This window comes from Coturnix japonica, chromosome 38 (genome assembly GCF_054131305.1).
Source record: "Coturnix japonica strain WE chromosome 38, WE-NBRP24, whole genome shotgun sequence".
NCBI classification, from domain to species: Eukaryota; Metazoa; Chordata; class Aves; order Galliformes; family Phasianidae; genus Coturnix; species Coturnix japonica.
Genome location: NC_140700.1, coordinates 4,212,585 through 4,232,402, shown reverse-complemented (window position 1 = coordinate 4,232,402; position 19,818 = coordinate 4,212,585). Strand labels below are relative to the sequence as shown.

The 19,818-nt window shown below is 50.9% G+C and overlaps 3 protein-coding genes across 13 annotated transcripts; all 3 read right to left on the bottom strand.

The window, feature by feature from the left end:
- Positions 1-246: 246 nt before the first annotated feature.
- Positions 247-8,890, bottom strand: TRAF3IP3 (TRAF3 interacting protein 3). 7 transcript variants are annotated; one of them, XM_085526861.1, is made up of 18 exons: positions 8,701-8,890; positions 8,434-8,566; positions 7,318-7,567; positions 6,995-7,109; positions 6,784-6,835; positions 6,594-6,618; positions 6,420-6,449; positions 6,238-6,333; positions 3,888-3,959; positions 3,486-3,626; positions 3,154-3,291; positions 2,868-3,003; positions 2,573-2,635; positions 2,435-2,494; positions 1,768-1,916; positions 828-890; positions 619-726; positions 247-479 (listed from the first exon to the last, which is right to left on the bottom strand). In XM_085526861.1, exons 3-18 carry the CDS (start codon positions 7,549-7,551, stop codon positions 375-377), a joined length of 1,587 nt encoding a protein of 528 aa, XP_085382987.1. In that variant the 5' UTR covers positions 7,552-7,567; positions 8,434-8,566; positions 8,701-8,890; the 3' UTR covers positions 247-374. The 7 variants fall into 7 exon arrangements, 4 of the variants coding, with proteins under 4 accessions (XP_085382987.1, XP_085382988.1, XP_085382989.1 ...); XR_014938674.1 differs by lacking the exon at positions 828-890 and having other exon boundaries at positions 2,868-3,022; XR_014938672.1 differs by lacking the exon at positions 828-890 and having other exon boundaries at positions 1,768-1,911.
- A 324-nt stretch (positions 8,891-9,214) lies between these two features.
- LOC107324848 (11-beta-hydroxysteroid dehydrogenase 1-like) lies at positions 9,215-11,599 on the bottom strand. The gene is made up of 6 exons (XM_015885229.3): positions 11,408-11,599; positions 10,904-11,034; positions 10,532-10,643; positions 10,233-10,418; positions 10,010-10,153; positions 9,215-9,932 (listed from the first exon to the last, which is right to left on the bottom strand). The coding sequence occupies exons 1-6, from the start codon at positions 11,493-11,495 to the stop codon at positions 9,688-9,690; spliced, it is 906 nt and encodes a 301-aa protein (XP_015740715.2). The 5' UTR covers positions 11,496-11,599; the 3' UTR covers positions 9,215-9,687.
- A 395-nt stretch (positions 11,600-11,994) lies between these two features.
- On the bottom strand, positions 11,995-16,383 carry LOC107324849 (11-beta-hydroxysteroid dehydrogenase 1). Of its 5 annotated transcripts, none has more exons than XM_085526867.1 (6): positions 16,034-16,383; positions 15,265-15,461; positions 14,701-14,812; positions 13,888-14,073; positions 13,151-13,294; positions 11,995-12,615 (listed from the first exon to the last, which is right to left on the bottom strand). In XM_085526867.1, the coding sequence occupies exons 1-6, from the start codon at positions 16,119-16,121 to the stop codon at positions 12,395-12,397; spliced, it is 948 nt and encodes a 315-aa protein (XP_085382993.1). In that variant the 5' UTR covers positions 16,122-16,383; the 3' UTR covers positions 11,995-12,394. The 5 variants fall into 5 exon arrangements, with proteins under 5 accessions (XP_085382993.1, XP_085382995.1, XP_015740716.1 ...); XM_085526869.1 differs by having other exon boundaries at positions 11,995-12,743; positions 15,331-15,461; XM_015885230.3 differs by having other exon boundaries at positions 15,331-15,461.
- Positions 16,384-19,818: the final 3,435 nt, after the last annotated feature.

Here is a 19,818-nt window from a genome sequence, read left to right as displayed (position 1 = left end):
GTGGCTTGCAGGCCTGGTTTTATTGCTGGATGTCAGTAAAGATAGTGCAGGGTGGAATATTTCCCATGCACTGAAACATTAAATGAAGGGACTTGCATTGTTGTTTCTCTACATGCATACAGCTTGGCTCCAAAACGCACAGGACACATGGTCCCTACTGCCCCCATGAGTCCAAGAGGTGCCAGTTGAATGGCTTTGTTCAGTGCAGCCCTCAGTTGAAGAATAACCAACACAGGGAAGAGAAGGTTGATCTCCCCACATTTATTGGAGCTATGTCAGTTTGTCTGGCCAAGACCAGCTTGGGGTATGAAGCAGGCAAGGAGTGGCAGAAGGAGGACTGCAGTGAGGGCAGGTTGCTGCCAGAAGGTCAGGAGTCAGTTCTGCATGGAGGTCACTGAGGAGGTGCTCATGGCCAGCACAGCAGCTGTGGCCACTACTATCACTGCCAGCAGAAGAGGGAGCCAGTTACCACGTTGTGTCTGCAAAAAGGAAACAAGCATAACCATGAGATGATGGGGAGAAGAAACCTGCTCATCCTTCCACACTGCCCCCAAATAAAGGAGTGTTTCCCAGAGTGATGTACAGCTGCCACAAGGAAGGGGTGAAAGTCGGTCCCACCTTCACCGTCTGGCTTTGGTTGAGCTCCTGGCGGCACTGGTGCAGGCGGCTCAAGCAGCAGCGATACTCCTCGCTCAGCGCCTCCAGCTCTGCACGCAGCTCCTGGCACTGGAGGGGAGAAGAAGAATGGAGGTATGGGTCAGGAGGAGGGAGCCCTGTGACTTCAAGCACCCCAGCACTCAGGGCTCCTACAGCAGCTGGTGGTTCACCTGTATGAGAGCAGTGTGACGAGGGGGGATTTGCCCTTCTGCTGCTCGTGTGCCCATACATACCTACAAAGGACAGAGCAGGTTTCAGTGTTAGGTGGGGGCGCAGGCAGTGCCCTGGCTGCTCCCATCCTGTGATCTGCTTGCTCCTACTGCCATCTTTCACATTATGTGTGAGAGAGAAAAGAATAACTATTTCTTCTGACCAAGCACAGATCAGGAGGAAGATGTGGAGTGTAAAATCATGGCAGGGTTCATGTCCTGTGCAAGCCAATGCAGCTGGCACCCACAGCTGTTCTCTTTGCTGTGATTATACTCAGCTAAGCCCCTTCCCCAGGTGGTGTGGACACAGTCCTGGAGTAGTTAGTGGAACACGTCCTGATGTGCTTCTCAGCTTTGGTAAGTCATAGATCTTATTTTTTTAATAAGTCCCTGTTATCTGAGTTCTGCAGTAAGATGTGTGGGATGGAGGGCAGTCTGTGCTATTGGTGTTATGTCCTCAAATAAGTGCTTGTGTGGTAAGCACCTTGCAGAAGGTCACAAAACTGAGGGGGTTGTTTGTTGTTATTTGCAAACTTTCCTGTTATTTATGAGCCCTCCTTGTAGTTCCCCCTCCCATGCTTCCTTTATGGTTAAGACTTTGGTTCTTAAAGATTGGCTTTATCTTATTTCCTGTGAGCAGAAATGAGTTTGCCTGAAGCAGTGGTTCTAGATATGGTTGCTTGGTGCCCGGTCCTTGCCTGCAGATGCTGTGAGCTTCATCTGAGGCTGGTATCAAAACAGAAATAAAGCAGAGAAAATCCTTGTGGTGGATACCAGGTGCAGCCTGTAGCTCTGTCTGCCTCCAGGAGCTTTAATATGCTGTTTTTTATGCTCCTGAGAGCACCTAAAAGGCACCTTAATCCCTGGCTGGGTCGCTTTGTCCCAGCAGTAACTTCCTCACCTCTTTCTCCTTTGCTGTAAGCTGGGATGTCCTTTCCTGCATCTCATCCCTCAGGCTTTCTTCTGCCTTCTCCTTGGGATGCTTGGACAGAACATTCTGCATTTCCTTGGCAGGAGTGAGAGGTGGGGTCTGCATGGTGAAAACCTGATCTAGAAAACAGGCCACTGGTGAGAAACACATCTTGGCCTCCAGTTTGCTTTGTAGCTTCTCTACTCAGCACAGTTTAAAGCTAATATTTGCAATCTCTGCACAGAGAAGAGCTCAGTTGGTTATCATGCCTCTCCTGTAGATGAAAGCTGATGGTCTTTAGAGAAATGCTTCCAAGCAGTTACCAGCAATGGAAGGGGAGTTTAAGTGTCTTTTACTGCTTTCTAGAAGTACAGCTGTAATTGCAGCTTCAAACTGATGATTTTGTTCCAAAATGGCATAGCCACTGAAATAGAACTTGGAATTAAAACTCTTTATTTTCTTGTAAACCATCTGCCTCATAAATACACTTGTGTTTTAATGTTAACTACCAAAATATAATCGCGGAATCATTACTAGTTTTGCATAGTTTTAATATAATCCTTTATTCTAAACAAATACAGACTTCTCCTGGAGTCACTTCTGACATTCCCATGTCAAGTCATGGCAGCTTTAGGTGGAAGTTAGAAAGTTTGCTGACCTTTCCTTTGCACCATCACGTCCTGTGTTTTCTGCTCGTTGGTCTGGTTCTGCATCAGGTCTGGGGACGAAACAAGTCACAGTCATTGCTACAGCAGTAATGCAGAGCTTTCACATTGCGCTTCTTTGTGTTACTCACTGTGCAGTTGGCTGATTGTTGCCTCCAATATTAGCTTCTGATTTTGCTCTTTTTGCAATTTACCTGAAATAATAAGAAAACCAGCGTTCATGCAAATATCTGCATGCAGGTTTGAGTTTCCCATTCCACCCTTCTTTTTGAAACCCTTTTAATCTTTCATTTGAGACCCTATGGAAACCAAAGGCTCTCTGCAAGAGGTGTGCAATGCATTCAGGTAGGGATTGCTTTGGGTGTATTGGCTCCAAGGCTTTCAGATTATCTCCTTGCTGTCTGCCCTTCCCTGGAGGAATGGTACCTTCGATGTTGCGGATCTGCTTGGCTTGGAGCTGGTTGTCCTGCTGCAGGTTGTCAGCGTGCTGCTGGAGCTCAGCATGCTCGTGCTGCAGGAGATCCAGGGCCTGGCAGAGCTCCTCGTTTTGTGTGGCCATGTGCTGTGGCAAAAAGCAAGGGCTGGATGTGAAGTAACAGCACTTCATTTAATGCAAAAGCCCTTTGGTGATCTCAGCCTATGGGCTGTTTGCAAATCAGAAAACATGGGCTCCCTTGGGCCATGGCATTGCTCCCACAGGGGTCTGATGTACCTGCAGTTGGCTTTGCAGGGTGTGGAGGTTGCTCTTGAGCTCGTTGTGTGCCTTGGCCATCTGGGCCCACTCGGATTTGAGCATTGTGTAGTGCTCCTTCCAGAGGGCAAGGTCCTCCCTTGTCACTGCCAGGCATCTCTGGGGGAAGAGGTCATTAAAAACAGCACAAAATGAGCACAGGTTGTTATTACTTTTGGACTTGGGGTGGTAACAGTAACAAAAAAATAACTGATTTTGCATCTTTGTAAATGGTAAACTGGTTGCTGCCTATCCCTGAAATGAGGGGGCAGGATAAGATTAAAGCAAAGCCAGGTGTCAAATGTGTTTCTTACCTGAGAGTTTTGCAGCTGTTGCTCAGCTTGGAGTTTGTCCTCGAGCATTTTCTGCAGAGCCTCCTTTGCTTTCTGCTCGTAGGTCTGCTTCTGGTCCTCCATCTCTATCAGGATCTTCTTCACACACTCCTTTGAGTAACTCTTTAAAGGAAGAATTAGTGTGCTGGAGGGGTTTTATCGGACATATTCCTAATCTCACTAAGACTGAATATTAGCAAATCCACTCTGTGTAAATGCAGCTACTAATGTGCTGTGAAACGTTGCTTCAGCAAAGAGGAAAAATACTTTTCAGATCCGTATCTAATCAGATTACTGTAGAAACTGAGACCTGACCCAATGACATGATTCAGTTTTTCATGCCTTTCTTCACCCTTGCTTGTTGCTCAAACCATCAGACCTTACCTGGGTACAGGCCTGCAGCTGATTTTCCAGTGCCCTCAGTTTACACTTGAGTTTATCTTCATTCAGCTGACCCTGGACAAAAAACAATTGAACCAATGTGTGTAATCACAATTTACACATTCTGCCTTCCAACACTTTGGGAGTATTTTGTCCATTTTCTTCTATAATATTGTGGTTAAATTTGGTCAAAGTAATTTCAGTTCTTATTCAGTCTCAGGATAAGTGGGTTGTGGAGGAAGTTAAACCTTTACACATGGAGACCCAGGGGTCCATCCTCCCTGCCTGGCCCAGGAGGATGGATAACAACAAGGGTTCATTTTTCCTATTATCATCTCACTGTTTGTTAGGCTTTTTACTTCGGTTTTGTGTAACCAGACTGCATACAAATTCAGGTAAAATTTCTAGCAGAGTTCATATACACTGTTTGTTCACTACTGATACTGAGAGCATCATTATCATCTCTGCTTGCTGCTGTTTGAAGCTGGGCTTCTGAATAAGCAGCTCCTTGATGTTGTGGGAAGAGCTGTCAGACCCAAGCCAAACCTGACTCTCTGGTGTCTTAGCAGTGTTTAAATTGGCACAGGAATAAGTTTACAGTCCCAAAGAATAAAGCTTCCCAGTTCGGTTGTCAGTACAGAAATAGCCTGAGGGCCGTGTCCCCTTAGAAAGTAGGTGGCATATTGAAGAGCATTTTAAAATATGAGTTATTATGCCTGTCTTTCCTCTGTGGTTCATTTGTTGTGCTGTATGCAGAGACTCACAAAGGAGGGCAGTGGTGTTTCATGGTTGTTGTGTGCTGTATGAAGTACAGGGCAGCAGAGGACCAGCCCTTTCCTATGCTATAAAGGAGAAATGAGCTGGCAGGCTGCTTTTATAGAGATTCAGCTTATAAGTTGGCAGGAGAACATACGGTATTGAGATTTCCCTAAAGGGAATAAACTGCCTGTTAGCAGACTGAGTGGGTATGTGCAGATACGTGGGATGGCAGTAGTTGTTGTTGTTCTGACCAGAAGTTTCTGCATTTCTCTCTAAGAGCCACTTCAGTGTCTTGATAAACTGTTTGTGATACTCCTTTGTGAACCCTTTGGAATAGCTGGTGTAAAGCAAGAATTGCTTTTTCTAGAGGGCTTCCACTTTGCACAAACACAGTGCTTGTGCTGGCAGAATGGATCCACAAAGTCACAGTAAAGCATGGGATGTGACAAAGCTTATATTCTACAGGGCTGTAAGGCGCTTCCAAGCATTGGGCTCAACTTTAGAAGGCAGGAAGGGAAGCAAATGTATTAAAGAAATAATCTTTAAGAAGAGGACAGCTCTAAAGTAATTTACTCTTACTAGCCATAGGAGAGACTATGCTTTCTGCACCTGCCGGTACTTTTGAAACCATCAGTTTTACAACAGACAAGAACTGAGCACCAGAGCTGTGGCAGGAGAGTCTCCATCCTGGAGGTAAAACCATGGTAGGATCCAGGGGACTGATCCCCCCAGCACTGCAATGCTTCCATCCTGCACAGCATGCACTTGCTCCTTCAAACTAGAAGCATCCATGAGCATCCCTTAAATCACTCTGTGACCAACAGCTGCTGCCAGATCACCCATGTACCTGCATTCCCAGGACTTTAAAACCCCAAATACTGGAAGGAATTAAAAGCTGCCATAACATACAAGGGACATCCAAACCCACCCACAGAGCAGCCCCCTCCCAACACAGTGAGTGAATTAGCTTCATTCATAGTCCCCAATGTAAGGCAGAGGGAAGCCTCCCTTCTGCAGCAGAGACAGCAAGAAGCAAAGTGCACCCACCTGTTTCTAATCTGAGGTTTCATGGCTGCTTCATGCAGTGTGTCGGTGTTTTTTCCTTCTGCATTATATTTGAAGAAGCAAGCGAAGGCGGAAGCTTCTAACCACAGCATATCTAACACTGTTGTTTTTTATACCCTCTCATCCTATCACTGCTTTTGTGCCCCAAACGGAACTTTCAAACCCCTTTTTTGATGGTATGATGAACCGTGTATTAATATCTGATTTGGTAACCCTACATAAAATGCTTCATATGTCCCTAAAGAATGAGCCCTAAAATGCATTGCCTCCATTTCACCTCCTGATAAGGACAGAGTGAGAAATTGCAAGCACATGTCCCTTCAATTGCATTCTGAGTTTGCATTCAGCTTGCTCTAAACAGAAAGGGGAGAGCAAGAAAAGAAGCATTCTGTTTTGCAGACAGCGCTGCACGTGTAGCATCTCCAAAGTGCTATGCTAAGACCCAGATATATATAAGTTAGATATATGGGGCTGTGGTTGTGCAGTCTACCTGTCCCTGCCCCATGGCAAAGCCCCCAGCTGCCTGTACCTGCCAGGACTTCTCAGAGGCGTGAAGCAGCGTGGCGAGCAGCTCCTGCAGGATCACCATCTTCTGCTTGAGCAGCAGCTCACGGTGCAGTGCCTCCTGTGGGGAAGCAGCCCTTGGTCTGATAATGATAAAAACATATGGTTGTTCTTGCTCCAGGGCTGCTCGTGGTGCCTGGTGCCTACCTTCAGGTAGCCAGAAAGCTGCACAATTTCCTGCAGGAAAGGGGAAGTATTTCAGACCATGGGGTTGTTTCAGTTCACAAACAAATAACAAATGGGCAACAACAGCCAAACACTTTGAGATCAGCTGGAGGCAACAGTGGGGATGGGGCTGTATATTGTGTGTATATCGCTTACCTTACTGAAAACTGTATTTCCACAGCTGAAATGGAAAAAGAGAGCACGCTTGTGAGGTGAATACAGGCCCTTACAGCAGCCCAGATACCAGCTCTGCCATTGTGGTGCACAGTGCAGGTGTCTGCAGGCTGTGTGTTATGGCAGCAGGCAGTGGGCATGGTTGGGTTGTGCCAGGGGTAGCAGAGCTTACTCTGTCTGTTGGCCTGAGTCCTTCAGCCTTGTGCTTGCAGGAGTCTGAGTTCCTGTGGAAATAAAAGCAAGAGGATGCACCTGGGGCCCCAAAGCTCCTCTCTGTGCATGTGCTGAGCTCTGCTGAGGAGCAGCTGTAACCAGGAGCAGTGGGGACATGGAGCTGTGATGCTCAGGGGAAGAAGAAGGACCACTGAGCATCCCTCACCTACCTCGGGTGCTTGTAGAGGTGTGTGGCCCAGGGATGGCTTCAGCCAAAATGCATGTAGGACTGCTGAGCCCAAGTGGGGGGAGTGTGGATGGGCACACGGGGTGACTCCATGGGCGCTGCAATGAGAAATGGGTGTCAGAGCTACATCCAGCCTGGCCTTGAATGCCTGCAGCGATGGGGCATCCACAACCTCCCTGGGCAACCTGTTCCAGTGCATCACCACCCTTTGCCCTCAGCTGCTGCAGTCCATAAACAAATGCAGTTTTGCAGGCATGCAGCCACTTTGTGCATCAGGCCTTGACGTGGTGGGGGGTGAAGCATTACCTGTAGCAGGATAGGTGCACTGAGCTCCCCTGCAGTGCCCCCCAGGTTCCTCCTACGCAGGAACTCACGCTGCCGTGGGCTCTGTGGCTGCTCCTCAATGCGTCCTGGACGTCGGGTGCTGTGTGCATGGCCACGGCGCCGCAGGGCTTCACGTGTCTCCTGCCGCCGCTCACACTTCTCCTCGTAGCTCTCACCTGCACGCCGTGGTCGGGCCCGTTCTGGGGGGCTGATCATGGTGGTACCCCCCGTCCTGTCAAAACCAAGGGGTGGTGGGGTTTATAGTGGGATGTGTTTGTTGTCTGGTGCTGACTGTGTAACCCATCCCATCCTGCTGCTCGGTGGGGTGGGTGCTGACCCAGCTGCTACCACTTTGCCTTGGGCACAAATTCCACCTCTGCCCAGTGTTTGGGGGTGTTCTGTGGTCCACACCAGGTGGGCAGCTGAGTTCCTGCACTATAGCACACATCTGCAGGGTGAGTTTCCTCCCAGCAAACCTTTGTTGGTCTCGTTCTGTCTCAAGCAATTAGGAAGTCGCTGAGTTTAACAGAGGGGAAAGAATGTGAGCAAGTAAAAACCCATTTATGTATATAACACATCCATGCTTGTTAGTCTGCACTAAGCCTCTCCTTTGGTCTGGATGTGCCACCAACCAACGTGTTGCTCCTGCACAGGGCAGAGGAAGTGCCTGCAAACCACAGCACTGCTGCAACACAGGGCTGTGGGGCTGGGTGATCCGGTGCTTATAGGAGATGGGTGGCGCTCCCTGTTCTCTGTGTTTGTCTGAATATCCCATTCTGTGAAGCCTCCAAAATCTTCTGAAGCATCTCTAATTTTTACCTGATGCTTCCTGGGTGATTCCAGCAACGTTCCTCTTTTTGGGTGGTTCTTACTGCCATGTGCTTCCAACAGGAGGGGTTTGGGGCTATGAGAGGCTGAGCGGGCTATTTGCACATGTTATTATCCATACCATAATGACCCTGCTGTTCCCATTTATGGCCCCACTGGGGCCCCGTTGCCCACCTAGGCATCCCTCAAGCTGCCTTGCAGCACTTGGGTTAACCAGAAGCTGTTGTAAACCAAAGTAAGGCTTAAGGAAACACACGGTCCATTACTCACCCAGAGCTGAGCAAAGCGTTGAGGCCTTCTTGGTGAGCAAATACCTTATATCCTTCTGCCGCTGCCCGAAGTTACCCTCTCTAATTACCAACCGTGTCCTTTAGCTTTGCTTTCCAACCTGTTACGTTTCTTGCTTCGAGGGAAACAAACAACAAGGAACGTTTCATGCCGGTTCATGTTACCACCTCCCCGTGTCCATCACAGAGAGGTGGAAGAAGGTGCGTGGTGAGGGGGCAGCGCTGGAGCTGCAGGGCTGCAGGCACTTACCTGGCTGTGCCCCGGTGCTGCAGGGCACAAACACTGTCCTCTATATTCCCACAACTTCGTGCTGCTACTGCTTTGCTGTGTTTCTTTCTGTCGAACAGGAAGCGTTGGGGCTGCAGCCCGAGCCCTGGTTCCTGTCCTGCTCGCGCAGCATGGGGTGTGGGGTTATCTTGGGGTGCCAGCAGCTCCCACTGCCTCCTGTCCCCACAGCCACCTCCCTTATCAGCACTGATCCTGGGGCTTCAGCAGCACTGGGTGACCCAATCACTCCAGGTTGCTTTGGGGGTAGGGGAAATCCAGGGAGTAATGCTATTATTGTAAGGTTTCTCACAGATTGAAAAGGAGGGGGAAAAAAAGAGTGTTTTAGGACAGGTCACGAACAGCAGAAATTCATTAAGGTCTTAGAGAAGTGAAAGCTGTATTAATGCAAATCATGGGGTGGGTTTAAGCAGCTGCGTGCTGAGAGGTGCTCTGCGCATACTCCAGTGGAAGAGGAACAAAACTCAAACCACAGATATCACAAAGTAATATAGGATTTACTGCTCGGAAGTAAGAGTACAGGGAAATAACATTGTAGTATGAGGACCCTCTGTTTGCTTTTGCTGGGTGGTTAATGGGGGTTGTTCTCTACAGGTCCGATGCCTTCCATATCCATAACCTTTTGACTAACTCCTCCTTTGGGAGGGATGTGGGTGAGATGGAGCAGCTGGGGTCTGGATGCTGCCTGCATCCCCCAGCCCACTCCTAATTCTGGCCTTTTAGAGCCCTTCTGGTGCCCCCCACTGCCTGCTCCTCTTAATTGTGAGGAGCCATTTGCAGGCAGCATAAATAAAAGTCATTTTTGTGTTGTGTCGTGGGCTCCAAGTGCCCCATGTTGTGCAGGCAGTTCCCAGCCACACTGCTTTCAGAAATGTCCCCAGCACTGCTCCACGGTGGGCTTTGTTGGAGGCACCGCTGCCCATGGGGAAGTATTGGCCACTCAGAGCTGTGCTAATGCCCCGAGCCCTGGGCTGCTGGTGCTTTCTTGATGTTTTCCACTCGGAAGTTGCTCCTGATGAGGCCATCCAGAAACTCGGGGGCAAGGTCCCGCAGCAGCAGCGTTGGGGTCACAGTTCTGGCAGGGTAGTGCAGCTCACGCTGCCGCAGGGCCCCGCTCCGGATGATCTCCAGTGCACATTCCTCTTTGGGTGCTGGTGTTTCATTAATGACGTGTGAGACCGCCCGCACCGCGCTCTCTGCAGTGACAGAAGGAGAGCTGTGTTGTACCAGGTCTATGTTTTTTATCCTTGAGCCTCATTGGCGCTGAGCTTACCTGTGTTAATATAGCCCAGGATGCAGAGCGTGATGGAAACGTTGACGTTTTCTATGATGAATTCATGCCTCAAGGAGCTGTAAAATCCTTCCAAAGCAAACTTAGTCGCAGAGTAGGGAGCAGTGAAGGGGGAGGCAACTTTACCTGGACAGAAGCACAGAGATGAGCAGGGAGGGCACAAGGCAGGGACATGGTAGGGAGAGACAGGCCCTTGTGTGCTCACCTGAAACAGATGAGACCACCACGATGCTGCCCTCACTCTCTTTCAGCATAGGCAGGGCAGATGTGGTCATGGCCACGTAGCTGAGGAAGTTGGTCTCCATGAGCTTCCGCACGTGATCCACGTCCCCATTGAAGAAGTCAAAAAAGCTTTGGCCAATGTGGTTCAGGATGAGCATGTCAAGGCCTCCTGGAAGCAGAGTGTGTTGGCTGTTGGCAGCCTGCATCTCAGCCCCGGGCTGCATTGTGGTGGCCACGGTGGCCCCAAAATGTGGCACAGGGTATTGGGCACCTGCTACGCACCCCAGGTGTTCTCAGCCTCTTTCACCACCTCCTCAGCAAAGGCTGTGCTTTCCATGGAGCCACTCACGTAGCGGGCAGATGCAGCACCCAGATCCAGGCACTTGTCCACTACCTGGGGACAGTGAGAGAGGCATTGGCCAGGATGCTGGGGGTGGCTGACAACCCTCCTCCCTTTGCTTGGGGGAGAGTCCTCAGAGGGACGTTTCCTCTGCAGTAGCTGAATACTGTGGGTGGAGAAATGCTGTGTTGTCAGCATTGAAAATACAATCTATGGTGGTGTGCTGGGGAGCCTGCCCGGAATCTAGCATCCCTGTGAGCATGGGATGGCCCATGGGTCTGCATTGCAGCCATGCTCACAGTGCTGCTGCCCACCTTCTGCAGCTTGGACTCCGTCCGCGCTGTGAGCAGCACGTGGGCCCCCATTCGTGCCAGGTGATACGCCATCTGCTCCCCAATGCCACTGCTGGCTCCTGTCACGATCACTCTCTTCCCCCGGAGCATCTCTGGAGGGGATGCAGAGCTCAGGGTTGTGCACAGCCTGTATCACATCACCGTGCACAGCTCCTCTGTGCTGCTGCAGCCCCCAGCCAGGCTCCGGCCCAGCATGGAGCTGCTCTGCAATTGGCAGGAGTCGACAAAGAAAATGAATAAATATTTACAGAGGTTAACTGCGTGTTTCCAAAACAAATCCATTGGCTGAGAGCAAGAATGTGAGCCTGGCGGACCCACATGCAAACCCTCATGCTCCTCCTGCGTGGGGAGAAGGACTCCCATTGCCTTCACTCTGCTTTTCAGATGCTTTGGAGGCCCCTGAGCGCTGCAGGCTGGGCAGCAGCCCGGCTGCCTGCTGCTAGGAGTGCATTTTCAATGACTTACCTTCGCTGAAATTCCCAGGTCCTGAGTAAAAATACACGGCCAGCCCCAGCCCCAGCAAGGGGATGAGAACCTTCAGGAGCAGCCCCATCCCTCTGCCAGCACTTGGGTGGGAGCAGATGAGTAGCCTGGGAGAGCAATGGCTGCGCTGAGCCGATCCCTGCAGGTCTGCTGGGTCCTTTTCCTTTTGTGCTCGCTGCTGTTTAGCAAACATTAACCTAATAGAGGGCGTTGTGCCGGACTTTGGGCTGACTCTTTGCACCCTTCTCCTCCTGTCAATGTCCGGGGTTTTTTTCTGAGGCCACCTTGGGAAGCTGCTGCCTGATGGAGATGTGGGTACATTTCAGCTTTCTTTCTTATCATTTCACATCTAAAACTGAGCCCACTTTTCCCTTCCTCTCTGGTGCCACGAGGCTTTGTTGGTCAGCAGTGACCACTGTGATGCAGGTTCATACAGATATAGGGCAGAACAACACCAAAGCAGCATCGTGTGTCTGTGTAAGGGATTGTACCCCCAAAGAGTTAACTTGGTGAATAGATTTGCATTGAACTTGGCCTTTAAGCTAAATGAAAACCAGGCTAGACTGTTGTTCTTCCAATGAAATAATGGTTTATTGTAATATTCAGTGATCAGAGAAAGGCAAGTCAACGGAATGATGCCCATTTGCAGCAGCGTTTAGTAATGGAAAAAAAGAGGTTAAAAACAAAACAACATAAAACCCGCAGAGCACACAACGAGGTTAGTAAGCTGCACTTAATAATCAGTTAGTTACTGCTTTCCCCAGGCCTGGGGAAGGGCACGGCTCCAACCAGGATGGATGCTTCCAAGCAGGAAGGGCTCACCTGCAGGAATCCTCAGCACAGCCGGGGGGTCCCAGCCGGCTCCTCTCGGGGCGAGGTGGTTATTAAAGGTAAATAGGGAGGGCTGCAGGCACATCTGCGGCCAGCAGAGGCGGCTGTCGGCCCGGCGGTGCCGTTGCTCGGCTCAGCTCAGGCTGCCCGCAGCCGCTCGGGGCGGTACCGCTGCCGAACCAGCAGGTCCAGCAGCTCGGCGGCCCAATCCCGCAGCAGCAGAGGCAGTTTGGTGGATGCATAGCGGTAATACACCTCGCGTTGGCGCAGGGTTCCTCCTTTGATGATCTCCAGGGCGCATTCCTCTTTGGGAGCCGGGGACATCAGGAGAACGTCGGCAGCTGCACGCATGGCGTTCTCTAGTTGAGGAACAAGAGAGGTTTCAGTCGGGCTGCTTGTCCTCTGCCTGGGTTTGTTTGCAATGAGCGAGCTGGGGGGCTGAGGAAGGCTGCCTCGTTTGTTGCTACAGTTAGATGTAGTTTATGCACTGGAAAACAGAAGCAGCTTCAAGTCGGTCCCACTGATGCTTTCACTCCCGTATCTCACTGTAGGTAATCTCACCTATCTCTTAGGTGAGATTAATGGGAGATATACAACCAGTGCTTCCACTTAAACTCATTGAATTTTAGGCTGTCCCAGCATGAGCACAGTGGTTGATTTTCATAGAACCACGGAGTCATTAAAGTTGGAGCTATGCTCTAACATCCCCAAGTCCAACCCCACCATCGCTGCTGTGACCATGTGCAAGAGAAGCAGGAGCCCTCTGAGAGCAGAGGCAATGTTGCACTCACTCCCACTACAGCAGGAAAAGCAGCACTGGAGATGGAGGCAATGGAGGGGAGGGCATGAAGCTGGAAGCATGATGTGCAGCCAGATGGAATGGATGGAGCTTACCAGTGTCAATGAAGCCAAGGATGCAGAGGGTGATGGAAACGTTAACGCTCTGGATGCTGAATTCCTGCCTCAGGGAGCTGAAAAATCCATCCAGGGCAAACTTAGTTGCAGAGTAGGGGACGGTAAAGGGAAACCCAACTTTACCTGGACACAGAGTGAAGTTCCATTAAAGCATGGAAAGCTGCACCACGTAAACCTGTGTTTTGCATTTCATCAGATATAGGATTTTAGCCAAAGGGAGTTTAATGTTAGGGGAAACGTCAGCCTGGCACCTGAGCAGCAGGACTACAGAGCAGTCCTGTCAGCCTCCAGCTCTGCTACAGTCTGAAGTCCAGCAGCAAATCTCACAGCACTGCTCAGGTGTGAGCAACAGGCAGCAGCCATGGAGCAAAGTTTAATCTCATGCCTCTGGGTGCTGAGTGGAGCTGGGCTGCAGCTGCTGTTAATTTAATCTCCTGACTTAGCAGAAGTTTATTAGAAAAGGCTCTGCAAACATTTGCAGGATCTTGACCTGGCAAACCACAGCGAGCCGTCAGAGGAACAGCGTAGTGAGAAATTACAGCATTTCCCCTTTTCTTTGTAGAACTGGAGCTACGTGAGCTCCTCTGCACCGCTGGGTGTGGGGTTTAATCACCAGGCTCCTTGGGGGGGCAGTGGGATTGCATCAGAACACTAAGAAATGTGAAAAAGACCTGGAGACTGTGGTATCCCACTGCCCAGTCCTCGTTCCCACTCACCTGCCATGGAGGAGACCACCACGATGCTGCCTCCGCTCCGCTTCAGCATGGGAAGGGCAGAGACTGTCATGGCCACGTAGCTCAGGAAGTTGATGTCCAGGAGCTTCTGGACATGCCCAACATCCCCATCAAAGTAATTGAAGTACGACTTGCCAACGTGGTTAAGAATCAGCATGTCGAGGCCTCCTGGAAGCAGAGGAGTGGGTATTAGTTCAGGGTGGGAAGGGGGGCTGTTGTGGGCAGGATGGAGCCTTTCTTGACAGCAGAACCAATGCAACCAGAATGTTTTGGGGTCAGTGTCATTTGGGGTCAGTTTTTTGGGTCAAAGCTGTGGCCTGACTGCCTGGATGGTGGCTGCCAATAAAAACATGCTGGACTCATCTAACTTGTCCCAGATGAGAACTGTTGTGACTTCTCCTCCCCATCCCCCCCCCCAATTTGGAACACAACACTGCACAAGGGAGTTTTCTCCTGGGCTACATGGGCCCATTTGTAGCCCAGGGGGAGGCACAGCACTGAGCTGAGCACTGCCATTCTGCATTGATGACCCATGACCTCAACAGCAATGCCGCTATGAGCTGCTGCATGGCTTCACCCCTGATAGCAGCAGTGATGGAACCCAGGATTGTGATATCGGGACATTATGTTACAAGGGCACGGTGATGAAATCCAGTGGGCAATTTAGGCTCTGCTGGAGTGATGCAGGCTGGGCTGCAGGGCGTAAAATGAGGGGAAACCTCTTCCCATCCCCACTTCTTTTTGCTTTTTCAATGCACAGCAACAAAGCAGCGTGCTGGGGAGCTGCAAACATACCCAGTTCAGCCTCGGCCACCTCCACCAGCTGCCGGGTGGTGGCCATGTCCTCCATGCTGCCGCTGACCAGCCGTGCTGAGCTGGCCCCCAGTGCCCGGCACCTCTCCACCACCTGCGATGCAACGTGGCGCATCAAGCCCTGCAAGCTGGGGGCTGAGCTCACCAAAACACACCCCAGCCCCCAAACCTCACTGCAGGGTTTCTGGGAGCCTCTGAATCTCTCAGGCTCCCTTTGAAGTTTATTCCTTTGGTGAATGCGTGGCCCAAGGCGATTTGGCTCCTTATCGGTGCAGTCTGTGCTGGAATCGCGTGTGTAGGGTGAGCGGGAGCTGATAGATCACTGCAGTGGAATGAGGGTGTGTGGCTGCAGCCTGTGCATATGGAGACGTGTACTTCGCCGAGCAATTCAAACATCACAGGGCGTGCAATGCGTGCCTGCAGTAGGGCCATTTCTATGCATGCAGGAGCTCTGGAAAGCATTAGCTTTGCACACCCGTGAGCAGAACTGCACACATCTGCTGTCTGTGCTGCTGCAGCTCCGTGCGCCCGTATTTATGCATATACCTGCGATGTGAGGTTGGCCTTCCTGTGTCTGTGTGTGCATGTGTGAGTGCCCAGTTTGCCATTTACTTGCTGCAGCTTCGCCTTCGTCCGCGCCGTGACCAGGATGTGGGCTCCCATCCGTGCCAGGTGATAGGCCATCTGCTCCCCGATGCCGGTGCTCGCTCCGGTGACGATCACACGCTTCCCTTTCAGCATCTCTGGGGATCAAGGCACAGGGGTTTAATTTATCCAAACCCTATTTGAAAAGAAAATAAAGTCCCCTAATGCCTTCAAGTAGCATTGAATGGCAAACTGAATGCAGGTCTTCGTGCTCTGTCCCACACATCTTAACCCTCCCTTGGAAATGCTGTACCCAGGAGCAGCTGCAGCTCAAACTGACCATAGAAACACAGTTCTTAGCTCCCTCAACAGCTTTTCACACATCAGGATGCAACTTATAAACACCCCAGCTATTCTGCAATGAAAAACACCCCAACAGTGCATGCTGCACAACTTGAGATCCAACACTTAAAAACCATGTCTGGAAGCTTTAGCTTACACTTGAATGCAAAGTGCTCAAAGCCTTCTTTGCTTCAGGAGCCCCTGCCTCCCTGCTGCCCTGGGAGCTGCGTGTTGCTTCTTCCATTGGAGTCCAGATCTCTGCTAAAGCTGCTCTCCGTCCTCAGCCCTGCCACAAAGGCTTGGTCCAACCTCTGCACATCTCCGTGCCAAATGCTCCAGTGTGGCTTTTAATATTTGACTTAAGGACAGATTCCCTTTCGATACTCACCAGGTTTGAAATTCTCCCTCGACGAATAAAAACAGAAGGCCAAAACCAGTCCCAAAACGGGGATGAGAATCTTTTGCAACAAACCCATCGCAGGAAATGGAGCAGGAAGAGAAAGGAGGAAAACAACCTCTGCAGAACTGCTCCTGAAGGCAGCAGCGATGCCAATCCTTCAAAACCTGTTGGTGCGGGAGCCGCGGCTCCCAAAGCACTGGGAAGTCACAGTGGGGTTGGTGAGAGAAGGAAACACTTCGAGCTGCTCCCACGGAGCTGGGGAGCCGTGGCCTAACTGGTGGTGCTGCTGCGGGCTCTGCCCGGCTCTGTTCATATTTCCTGTCCCTACGTTAAAATGCAGAATTTTGCACAACACCCTGGAAGAGGTGTGTCCTTGCTGAACAGCATCAAGTTTCACTCGGAGAACATCAGAAGCAGAGTGCTGCAGGTGGCCGGGGCTCCTCTTTAATGCCCGCTGGCTCTGGATGCATGCAGCTGCAGCACCCATCTGGATGGGACCCTCCATGCAGGGCAGCACCTCTGTGCATCCCAAGGAGGAAACCACAGAGGAAGCATTTGCTTTTTCACCTCACCCTGCTTATGAGAGGGCTGAGCTGAACCCCCTTAGGGCTGCACCCCCCGGCTCCAAGGGGAGCACTGAGAGCTCTGTGTCCAAGCATTGAGTGTTGTGTATTGAGAAGTCAGAGTCCTTGTGCTGCCTGCTTGGAGCGCTGCGGGAGCTTTGCTGTTATTATTAAGTGAATGCAGTCCAAGGGAAAAACATGTCACATCCTCTGCTCCTTTGCTATGTCCAGGCAGCAGCCAACCTCATGCCATTGATGGTGTGTGTAGCTGGGAGCGCTACAGGATGTGGGCACCGTGAGCTCCCTGCAGCCTTTGCTGCTCCCAGTTCTGCTCTTTTACTTCAGACCCAACTGATAAGAATTACTTCACCCACATTTGGTCCGATAACAACACCCTTCCTGAGTCCCTTGGGGCTCTCATCTCACCCCTCAGCCCTGCCTCATCCATGCTGCGAATGTGGGGAGCTGCTGTTGTAATCTGTTGTTACATAGCATGAGGATGCTGTGGTAAGCAATAGCTGCCAGCCTTGGTGTGGATGCTGCAGAGCCCCGACTCCAGCTGTGCTCTGCTGCCTGTGGGGACTTTTCCTCCCCCCTCATCACCTGGCATCGCTGCGCCTCACTCCCACTCAGAGCTTTTTCTGGGTTTGTTTTGCTTAAGAACTTGTTTTTAACCTCTTCTGGAGGGCGGGGAGAGAAGAAAGTGAGAGGAGGGCAGGGAGGCTGCGGAGGCATTTTCTGATCCCAGGCATTGAATTCAGCCCATGGAGCTGCTTCTGCTGCCCGACCCTCATAGGGAGCATTGCAAGGGGAGCAGCTCTGCCTGAATCCTCCTGCCTGCTCCCTCCTATTGCATGTCCCCTCCTGCTGTGTGTCCCTCCTGCATCACCCAGCCCCTTGCAGCTGTGTTTTCCAGCGCTGGGACTGAGGCAGGCTCCTGCACGCACCATGGGAACTCAAAGGAACTTGGCAGGAACTGGAATACAGCTTTTTTTCCCTTCCTTTTGAGAGATATTTGGCTGGTTTTAACCCACTGGCAAATCTTTATTAAATGTAGAGGATCTAACTATTCCCTTTGTTTTCCTTTTCTTTTCCCCTTGTTTTCCTTTGTCCAGTAGACATGAGACTCTTCCTTATACTCTGCTCTCCCAGCATTCTTTACCATGAATGCAGGTCTTTACAGATTGGGGTGTCCCCATTATGTGCTGTGGTGACTGTGGGACAGTTTGCTTCGACTTTGTGCTGTTTTAGAGCAAATCTTATCCAGTTTGGGCCATTTCTAAGCACTGCATTTGTTTGCTTTTTTTTCCCCTGTGTAACCAAATCAGGAGTTTCTGCCTCCATGCATTGCTTTGGTGCTGCGGCTGCCCTGCACTCTGGCCACTCTCCATGTTCCTGATGCCCTTGCTGTTGGGTAGGAGAGGATGATATCCTTATCTGGGCCCCTAAATTTAGCCTGACAGCTCTCAAAACATCCAGAGCACATACTCCAAATAGCAGGTGAGCATGCCGAAGACATTCAGCTCATGCCCTTGAAGTCAATGGCCTGACCAGGAGGGCTGCTGTGTTCATGGTGCCCAGCTCTGCCATGGGGGCCCGAACTGAAATCAGATCTGTGTGGCTGCGCTGCCAGGATGGCAGAGGCAGATAAGCATCAGATCTTGTGCCAGCTGCAATTTGCCCAAGGACTTAATGCACCACATCTATGGGTCAGAGCAACCTGCGTTCATACAGGTCTTAAAGGAAACAGAGCAATAGAAATTGACCCTGGGTGGCTCCAGCGATGTGCTGCACCTTGGGCAACGCGTGGCTCTCCTCGAGAGCTTATCCCTCAGTGCCTGGCTTTAACTCAGCCTCAGATGCTCCCTGTGCTGCTGCAGCCGCTTGCCTCAGATGTCCTCATAGCACTGTCTGTGCAGCTCACATCCCACATGGTTGTATCCTGGTCACAGTTTCCCCCTGCAGTTCACACCTGGGCCACGTGGATGTGTTTTGCTGATCACACGTGGTTGTGGCAGGTGCTATTGGGGATGTGCCATTGGGGGTCAGGGTGGGGGTTTGGGGGCTCAGGGAATGAGGCTGGACTTGGTCTGTTGCATTTGGCAAGTTTGCCATTCATCACAGTTACAGTGATGTTAATGGACTACCAGTCTCATACACACACTGAGTTTGTCATAGGGATTTTTATGGTCATTGTGCATCGATGCTCATCTGATCTGCATCACTGGCTGAAGCCCAAAGCACTGTTGCAGAAGAGGCAGCACACAGCTCAGCCCCATGGACTGGGGGGCAGATTGGAGGTAGAGAAGCAAGACAAGCTCTACCAAGTTGGCTGCAGCACCGCCGGCACGGCGCTTTAGCTGTCTAATCCCGTGAGCTGCCTTAGCAGCAGCTATTTTGATTGTGCCACAAACCTCTTTGCTTTAAGCTCATAAACCCGTGACTGGATAACGGCGGAGAGGTGGCGAGGGCAGCGGGATGTAGTGGGATGGGGCCGTGGTGTGACAGCCCCAGCACCGCAGGACACTCATGACCCTCATCTCAGGCTGACCCATGTCGTGATGTTGGCTGTGTTGTGGGGACACACAACCTGTTCCACGATAGAGCCTGGCCTGGGAGGTGCTGCAGGCTGCGACCCTCTGCCCCTCTTTGCCTCCACATTCCCATTGGTGCCAGTGAGGTGCTGGGTCGCTCCACCTCACCAGAAGCCAAGGGTTTCTTAAAAATCATTCTACAAGGTTTTTATTTTTACTTTTTAAACAGGACTCTGTTCCTTTTTCCCTCAAGGTAAAGGTACTTTGCTCTCAGTTCAAAGCCTGAGGAGTTCTGTGTGGATTCTGTCTGGATTCTGATCCTGACTCGCAGCTCTGGGAGGATCCCTGTGCTTGTTGTGGCTGTCAAAGTGCTGCTTTGTTTTTCAGCCCCTTCTGCTGTTTTTAACAACTGTTTGCTTATAGCTCCTAGTTTCTATGCATTCCCTCCCCCCTCCATCCTTGCCCCACTGCCTTTGGCATTGAGCAAACAGGGATTTTCTCCCCCTACCCTGCCTGTCAAGGATGTTTTCTCCACTGCTTTGTAGCACTTTTGGAATCTTTCAGCTGCAGTTTTCTGCAGAGTTTAACATTAGTGACTTAGCAAGAATCTGTAGCGTTCAGAACTACCCCGGGAAGGTTTCAGATAGGTGAAGGACTGAGAGCAAACACCGTTCTC